The sequence below is a fragment of the Symphodus melops genome (genome assembly GCF_947650265.1).
Source record: "Symphodus melops genome assembly, chromosome: 15".
Taxonomy (NCBI): domain Eukaryota; kingdom Metazoa; phylum Chordata; class Actinopteri; order Labriformes; family Labridae; genus Symphodus; species Symphodus melops.
Window position 1 is genome coordinate 15699800 of NC_136705.1, and position 9774 is coordinate 15709573.

At 38.8% G+C, this 9774-nt stretch overlaps 1 protein-coding gene across 1 annotated transcript; it reads left to right on the top strand.

Annotated features, from left to right (window-relative positions):
• Window positions 1–5196: 5196 nt before the first annotated feature.
• sf3b5 (splicing factor 3b, subunit 5) lies at window positions 5197–6281 on the top strand. Its single transcript, XM_079362208.1, has 2 exons — window positions 5197–5326; window positions 5664–6281. The coding sequence occupies exon 2, from the start codon at window positions 5691–5693 to the stop codon at window positions 5949–5951; it is 261 nt and encodes an 86-aa protein (XP_079218334.1). The 5' UTR covers window positions 5197–5326; window positions 5664–5690; the 3' UTR covers window positions 5952–6281.
• The last annotated feature ends 3493 nt before the right edge of the window (window positions 6282–9774 follow it).

Consider the following 9774-nt stretch of genomic DNA (forward strand, 5'->3'; position numbering starts at 1 on the left):
TCTGGTTCAGTTCAGTATGGTAACCATTTAATAGCATTTCCACCATCAAAAGTATAGATAGATAGATAGATAGATAGATAGATAGATAGATAGATAGATAGATAGATAGATAGATAGATAGATAGATAGATAGATAGATAGATAGATAGATAGATAGATAGATAGATAGATAGATAGATAGATAGATAGATAGATAGATAGATAGATAGATAGATAGATAGATAGATCCCGAAGGAAATTCAAGTACTACTAACTTTTAACTTTTATCTTTTAACTAAGATACTAACTTTTTTGATACCTTTCTGATCAATTAAGGGGTAAGGTTGGCAGTGGGAACACACACAAGATCAGGGTTTACTGTACTGGACTGAACCACCAAGTGGTCTGGTTTGGTTCAGTTCAATACAGTCTCAAAAGGGACCCTTACGGATCAGATTGGTACCCTTGGCACCCTAACAGAAGGGTACTAACGCCTTTCCAACTTTTGACAGCGGAAACACAAATAAATTGGCACTATACTGAACCAGACCGCTTGGTGGAAAGGGGCTGTAAGTGTGGTATCAGCAATTTGGGGACATCGGAGAAGACTGAAAATAATACATTCTTGTGCCATATTTTGTCATAGTCGTAGTACGCTCAAATACGAGTTCCTCAACGTTAAGGGTTAAATACAACAGTGCCTAATAAAGAAACAAAAGAAGTGTGTGTAAATTTTAAACCAAAGCAAGTTAAGCAGATGAACTTCAATGGTAGTTAAACTGTCAGTACAATAGCTACAGTAGTGATTATGGCCAATACATAATTGGGTGGTTGTTGTCTTTCTCTTAAATGGTTGAAGGTTTGATCTCCAAATCCTGGTCCATGTGTTGAATTGTCCTTATACAAGTCACTGAACCCTGAACTTAATTGTAGTAGTCCTGGTTAATTTAGCTGCCTCTGCTATCAGTATTCAAATGTGCTTGTAAGGAAGGGTGAAAACGTGCAGGAGCAGGCAGAAGACCATAAAGAGCTTTACAGATGCAATTCATCTGCCATCAAAGATAAAGACAAGTGACATTTCAAGCAATTGTACATGGTATGACGGATTAGCATTGCCCTTTAAGTTATACATGCACAGTGTGATTCTTTTTATTTTAGGATTATTTGGTCATCTGCTCTGCTCTGAAGGCTCTCAGGGAAAAAAAAAACAAAGGTCAAAGTATTGCTATCTGTGGAAGCTTTGCTCAGATCACAGCCACAGCCCTCAGGAAACAGAATCTCGACTTTATGTTTGCATCTAATCACTGGAGAAATGAAGGAGTTCGTAACAGCAAGAGCTTGTGAAAATCCAACAGAAATGAACAGGAAGGAATGAGACTGTATATGTTCAGAGCCGTGTCAAATCCAATTTAAGTCCTCCAGGGCCTTGATACCCGAACCACTCAGCTCTGTCATAGAGCAGTGGCTTCTTCAGGCCATTTCACACCTGGATGAAAGAATAACCAGCTTTCATCTTATGACCAAGAGAACCGTTGTGCTGAGGAAGTTAAAGCCAGGGAATCTTTCGAGGAAACAGGCAGTATGTCAGCGAGAAAAACACCTCAAGTGAGCCAGGCTAATGTATCAGAAAGCAAATTAGCAGGAACAAGCCACTGAGTCCTGTAAAGCTTCCATTCACCTCACAGATGAACATGCTACCCAGCAGAATCGAGAAGTTTGACAGCTGACCAACGAGCCGCCTCGGTTTTGTCCATCGACCAACCAGCCATCACTCTAACAACCCTGCAGGGTGCTGTTTGTTTTTACTACTTCTCTCTATGCACCTCTTACATCTGCTGGTTGGTTATGTGTTCCATCTTCAGCAATTGTTTTAAATCATTGGAAGTATCGCTGACTTTTTTTTTTTTTTTTTTTTACAAGACTATCACTCAGCAGGTCTGTGGTGCACAGGCCATCCAATAAGGCAATATTCCCGTCCATCCGCCTGATTTCATTACCCTCTCCTCCTGCTATAGTGCTGTGCGTGGCAGTTCCCAAGTCTGCACACTAAAAGATTGGCTGTCAAAGTTTGATTATCATGCCCTTGTGACTATTATTTTAACATCGGAGTAGCTCTGCGAAAGTGAGATAAAGATCCAAATATCTGACAGGACAAACACAAAAAAGCTCAAGGAAAAGCGCATGAATAGAATCCACACTCGTATGTCCCATGATACATGAATATAAAGCAACTACACAGCTGTGCATGAGGGACTCTTTTATTCATTAAAATAAGTGGTGTCCTTTCCCGCCTCAGCTCAAGGACTGCGAGTAGCAACAACTGAGTTGTAATAAAACGTACAAAGAAACAATCCAACTTCTAAGTGGTTCATATTATAAGCCAGTCTCAGAGTGTATTCTTAGTGGATGTTTAGGTCAGAGATTCACAGTGATCTGTTTGACTGTTAAAGCAGGATAAGATTGTTCATCAGAAAACAGTTCAAGGGGAAGATCTACAACAAAGTAAGCTGTATTATTTCTTCCACCGGTTTGTGTCCGTATTGTCCGTCTTCGTCCTTTTTAACACTTAAACAAGCATTTATTTGCTTCCCTGTGATTTGTTTTAATTGTTTATTCTGTAGCTGCTTGCATTGACTAAAGCCTAGTTCACACGGCAGGATAATTACGCCGATTTTAGCCCAGATTCTCCCCTTCCGATAATCTTAAGGACGCCCCGATCATCATAAAATAATCTTATAAGATCATCCTGCCGTGTGTGGTGTGTTCAGACTGCTCTCGTCTGGTCGGAAGAACGTCGGGACCGCTCCGATCTCAAATCGGGGATATTCAACATGTTGGATTGTTTTGGCCCGATCTCTCATCATGTGTGGTGTCCCCCGAGGGGAAAACGAGCATGAGCCTGTTGAATGTGACGCGTAGCCAATCAGAAAGCGAGGTGACGTAGTAGCGAAAATACCGGGAGCAAAACAACTACTCACCTCCATGTCAACATGTAGCAAGTACAGCTCATGCTCCCGTAGTCTCCGCTCCTTTGACCGACGCCTCTTTTTAAAACTTTTTTAACACGTTTTTTGTTTTTCAGTTAAAAACACAGTAAAACGATCCCTATTACATCCTCTTCGTCCGTTTGTTGACTCTGGAAACACGTTTAATCTCGAGAGGTTTTGCAAGATTTCCCATCTGATCGGGGGACGTTCGCGAGTGAAATCGGTTCGTGTGTGGTGTGTTGATGTTGCCGTGTGGCCGCACACCACACACTGTACGACCGAAACTGTAAAACCTCCGATTATTTATCGCCATGTGTGTGGTCTCTACAGTTTGGGAAATCGGCCGACAATTTTAAAATCCTGCCGTGTGAACCAGCCTTAAAAGGACAGTGAACCGGAATTAATTCTTCGGAATGCAATTTTCTCCTTTTTCCACGTAAATTGTTTAATAACACTGTCATTTCCTGGAATTCATTTCAGTCTCACGTAAATGTTGCTTTCTAGGAAATCATGGGAATACAACAATAATTCCATGATGTTGGCGTGAAATGTGTCTCAAAACACTGTATGGATTTTCTTTACAGCAGTATCTCCACTGTGTCCACTTGTTATACAAACAGCAGGTTGTTATAGAAACTGAAGACAAGACGGATGCACAATCAAACCCAGGCATATACATAACATGAGGGAGTGTTTACAGCACATTTCATTCTTCCTTCATTTATCTCCTTTTTTTCCAGGGCAGATGTGAGATGACCAAAGACGTTAAATATAATTGCATTTTCTATTTTGATTCTGATGAAAATTTGAATAATATTATTATATTTTGCCCTAGTTGACCATTCAATCTAAATCTGACAAGAATCTAAAGATACAATATAGTTACAGCCATCAAACCTCAATGAAGAAGGCTGTACTGTACCACAAACATAGAGATACATTAACTAAATTAAGCTCACAACATCCTTCATGGACACTCATTTTTTTCCACATTAATGAAATAAGGACAATTTGGTGTCTCCCCCACAGTAATCATGTAAGACAGCATTGACCTCATCCACCTCGATTACTGCCACAGCTCTTAACATGCTCTCTAACATGTTATCTCAATCCATAAAGATTTCCATGATGCGGTATGATCTTTCTCTGTAATTGCTGGTATTCTTCATTCAAATTTATTCTGAACATGTATCTTTCAAAAGAGTGGCTGAGCTGGAGAACATCAGTGAACAGCTGTCCTTATTTCTGAAGAGAGTGTGTTCTCCAGTTTAGTCACACATTGGTGAACCTCTTAGTGGATTAATTTTTTATGATCGTCCTACAATAGATTTAGCTTTTAGCGCATGTCATTTGAAATTATATCTTGACAGCATTGTTCTGCTATTCTCTGCTTTCATGTTGCACCATTTCTTAGCGGATATCAAGGTTTCACCACAGGCTGAACATAAAACACAAACACTGAAAAATTAGTCTTGTACATGTTCCTTTACTTTAGTTTAATTTTCTCCAGATGGGTGGTACGAACAAACGGTGCGAAGTGAGTTTCCAGGTATGTCCCACCTAGAAAAATAGATATAACTTGTCACTGAAGCTAAAAGAAATGGCAACAATAGAGGTAGTACATATTAATTAAATGTATGAGAGTTTGGGTTGGGCTAACAGTAAAAGAAAAACAAAGCAAAACAAATGTATTAACTAGCCACACAAAAAACAAACTCAAGAGCAAAAAGTCCCAGCAGCATCTTTCACAAACGTTTACAAAAAGGACATCTGCAATAAAAGCAAAATCCTAGCAAAGTAAGCTATTATAAATCCAAAAAGCCATTAAATTAAAATTAAAATAAGACTGAGACCCTATAATGCATGACAAACATAAAACAAACACGTTTTTAATCGCTGCCAACACAAGAGTTAGGCTAGATGATTTTGGTCAAAAATGACAAATGCAGCCTTTTCGCACTATATAACATATATATTGAATTAAGGGAAAAAGTTGTCTGCAACTAAGACTACATTTTGTATGCAGTAGAATATGTTGGGAAACACCTGTGGGATGTGCAATTAAATCCGTCATGTTTTAAATGATTCCCACTCTCAGGGTTATTTTCTTTACCTTTTATTGGTTACTTGAAATATTATTTTCGTGCACGAGAGCTTGAGTCTTAATATTTAGATTATTTATGTTATTATTTTGAGTCACACTCTTAAAAGTGGAGCCAAAATAGATATGTTCCGTGCTTTGTTTCCTACCGGTTTAACATTGTGGGGGGACGTACCGGAAGTCATCGGCTAAGACGAAGTGAGGACGGATATTAAACATCGCCTGAATTCTTCGCTGTTGAGCTTTAGTTTTCTATCAAGTGAGTATTTATTCTGTTACATGAGCAACTTGAATAAGATATGAGGCCTGAAAACAGAAATATGGAGACTCGTATTAGTCTGACAGTTTGCTCACCTACTGTTAGCCTGAATGCTAATAGCCACGCTAGCACACAGACTTCTCTTTGTAAAAACACTTGAATAAAATCGAAGGATTTTATGAATAACTGGCTTAGACTGACACTAAAGAAGTGTAGTTTATTTAATCATGCTGATTTAATCAGGAACACGTTTCAAATACATTAATCTCTTAGTAACTTTTATAGTGCTCTACATTAATCTCTTGGTAACTTTGATTTAATATTTACCTCTGTCTAGACCCTCGGTGGCTTCATCTCGGTGAGGATGACTGACAGATACAACATCCACAGTCAGCTGGAGCATCTTCAGTCTAAATACATAGGCACAGGACACGCCGACACCAGCAAGTGGGAATGGATGGTGAACCAGCACAGAGACTCGTACTGCTCCTATATGGGACACTTTGACCTGCTCAACTACTTCTCTGTGGCTGAGAACGAGAGCAAGGCCCGAGTCCGCTTCAACCTGATGGAGAAGATGCTTCAGCCATGTGGACCTCCAGCAGACAAACCTGACGATGCATAATCACACCAGAAGGTTTTTTGTTTTTTTTACAGGATAGTTTTGTAGATTGTTGGGTGTCTGCCTATGTTCATGCTTGTCTTATATTTCTGAGCTCTGAAGCTACAACACTGAAGGATTGCCCATTATGGAAATCTGGACACTGATCTTGACCATGTTTGCATCAGGAACAGTAAAACAACTTTTCTTGTCTCAAGATCAAAACTTTGATTTGACAAAATAATAACAATACATGTACAAAGAAGTGTAACCCGACCTGTCATGTTTTGTATGAACTATTCCCCTTTGGGGTTTCTGTTTTGATTCAATTAAAATTATTCTTTTGTTGACATTTTAACTTCTCAGATTGTTCATTGATGATTTGTGGGTCAGATTAGTAGAAGTAATTCACTTTGTTCCACACTTTTCCCTTAGGACAATTACAAATAGTACATTAAAAAGGCCTTTCAAGAAAAGACAATACTTTAAATAATAAATCAAGTGAAAAGGTCAAGACTGAAGTTTTGGCTTATCATGCCTACCCTTACAAATCTTGATATTTTAGGCACTACTTATCCAGAGTATCTACATAATCATTTATCAGTACTCTCTAAGTCTGTAGACAGATAGATGGATACCTTATTGATCCCGAGGGAGATTCAAGGCATTCAGTAGCAGTATACAGACAGGCAGGACACAAGACATGTATTTACTTTTCAGAATTTAGATATAGAATGCAAGGATGTTTTGAGCGTCTACATTTAAATAAAGATAATGACAAAAAGTCTGTATTGCTGCTCAGTTCAAATATGTCGAGAGAAAAAGACAAAGACGTTACAATTGAAAACAAAGAAAAGAAAATCCCTGATGTAAATAGTCATCCAACTCAATTCAAAATCAGGCTTTTTATTCCAAGACTGTCTGTAGGAAAAACAGTGTCCTCGATGGCCTTTTCCAAGCTCAAGATAAGTACAAGGCTCATGATTCATACAGCATGTGTTGAGTGTTCCAGCTGTAGCTTTACAACAAACTATAAGAATGAAGTCTATAGAGGTGAGTTTTGAAAATATAAACAGAAAGCCAGAATATTATTAACCTCAAACTGGGGCATGAGCTTCTCTGTGGCGTGTACATGCTCCAATGGGACATTCTGCTCTGAATTTCATGTTTGGCCTTTTGGATTCAACGTCTTGTCCGCCTACACAGTCTCTTACATATGCACCACATTTTGTAACCCAATCATCCACCCACACATTTCAGTTGTGCTTGACTTTAAACCAAAGCCTGACACATTGAATCTCACTTTGTTGCCTGACTGTTGAGTGAATTGTTACATAACCAAGTGGTGTGTGTAACGTCCACATAACATAATAGACAACAATGTGCCAGGTGGATTAAGAGAGGGGAAAGAAAGAACATCATTTTAAAATGTGGGGGAGTGTATGATGCTTCGAAATGCTTCAAATTTCCAGGGCTGGTACTTTCCATTTACATACGCTGAAAAGGAAAGTAATGGCAGTGAGAAGTCAGAGCACAAATTAAATTGTCAAGCAGTGTCATCTGTATAAAAGCAGCACAGGGTACACATTAAGACATTTATTCCCACACTGCTTTTGATCTTAATCTACTAAGCAGAGAAAATGATTTTATGATGCAAATGGCGTTGGGGTGGTTTAAGGAGACTATTCTCTTGGACTTGCAGCAGTTAAAATGTCCATGTTGTGCCTGAATAGGCAAGTATGGCCACAAGCAAAGCAGCAGGAACTGTTGTTGTATTGCTGACTTCAGGTGATTTATCAAAGCAAGGACTGTCAGCCAGATTCACAGACACAAAAACACTTGGTGGGAAAGGATAAGCATGAGTCATTGTTGGATTGAGAGACAAGACAGTGGGAGCTGCGGCTGCCAGCTAAGGAAGTTCTTGTGCTGAACATCCTATCTGGTCGAGTGTGTGTGTGTGTGTGTGTTCGAGGGTTTCTTCATGGGGTAAATCCTTAGCCATCTGTCCTCAGTGAGAGTCGTGGAGGCGGTGATGCCAAGTCAGGCGTGAAAGCAACGTGAGGCCGGTCCGTGTGCACATAAAACACTCACATAAACTGCTTGACTTGTTCTCTCTGAGACACGAGCACATAAACAGACGTCTGCTCTTCAGTTCCCAGCTACATCAGGGGAGATGGACTGTCATTTGTTAATAGCAGTAAGGCTTGCAGGTGGCTGTACTTTAATTATCAGCAATTAGGCCCATGGTTCAGGTAAAACACTTAAAGAAAAAAAAAACTCTCATTCTCCTTTAATAAATAAAGAGGAAAAACATAAAATTATGAGCAGATAATAAAACAGACACCTGAGTTTGCCAAATGGTTTGAATGTGAGAAATTAGCTTTAAGGTAAATGGCACCCTTCATAAACCCTAATTTTCTGGCATATGATAAAAAAAAGCTGTACACAATTTCCTTGTGTAGATGTGATATATATTTGCTACCAATGCAGGAAGCTTAGGCTAAGTGCTGTGAAAGCAAAACGCTAAACCCCCTAAAAAAATACTGAACAATCTTAGGAGGATCATTTGAATTGCAGTTTTCAGAGAAGGAAACACAATATGGAGGACATGTGCTACACACCAACGAGACCTGCTTCATCGACATGCAGGTTCCAAATCAAATGTAATCGAACTAGTAACGTTTGACTCCGTTTCACCAATCAAACGGAGCCAGGCAGTCACATGACCTTCTTCTTCTCGCGGCGTAGCAGTTCACACAGGAGCTAAGAACTTCCTTTTTACTGGAATCAAACACATGACACTCTGGTCCCAGGACCTTTTTTAAAAGGGTCTAATGAAGCTTAGCTCGCAGTGACAATGCACCTACGACACATTTTCTTCCCTAAATGTTTTGATCCATATTTCTGAAGAAAATTTGTTTTTGTTTGCTCAGTCATAAAATCAATCAATTTATGAAGAAGATCATCTTCCCCATACTACATAATGCACTTCTATGACATAAAATGTAATATTAGAATGAAAAATAGCTTTCTTTATTACATCTGTGTTTTTAATAACTACAGTTTCAGTATTATTGCAAAAACTGTTGATATTCGCCCATATGTTCCGATATCGACAGTGACAAAGCTCGTCCGTCTCTATCGTCTCAGATGTTTTAATGTTTGGTAAGGGTCAGTTATTTAAAAGAAATTTAAGAAATTGCATTTATTGCATGTACATAGTTTAAAGCAGACTCTAAGCTATGTCTGTTTACTACTCAAAACCTTTTGAGCTGGAATCTTTGGGTCACCTTACAGTTTGTTTATTTGTTGTTTCAATCTGACAGTAGCAGCATTCATGTTGACATTGCCCTTACAAATAACACTAACTTTATTTCAATCGTTTATAAGTTTGTATTGCCTATTTTGTATATCACATTAAAGCATATTTTAGGCAGTTGTGTGCAGTCTACAGAATAAGGAAGTTGTATTCTTAGTTGCATTGATATTATAAATCTTTAAAATGCTGAATTTAGTTCTTTTATTATCTATAGTGTATCTATTATAAACGGATAAGTTTAAGTAACAAAAGTTCTTTACAATCGCTGCGACCTCCGACCTCCCCGCTGGCCCTCCATCGTGGGTGTGGGAGGAAGGCGGGTTCAACGAAGGACGGCCAAAAAAAAAAAAACAGAGGGGTGTCATTATTGCCACTATCATCCCTCAACTGGTTGACATCTTTTATCCAGATCAAGACAAATGCTTGATATATTTGTGGCGTCTCTGCTGCCAGCTCTTTACCGTGACGACATCTTAATATTTTTGTTTAAATTGTTTGTGTGCTTTATTTTTATCTACTCAATATAAA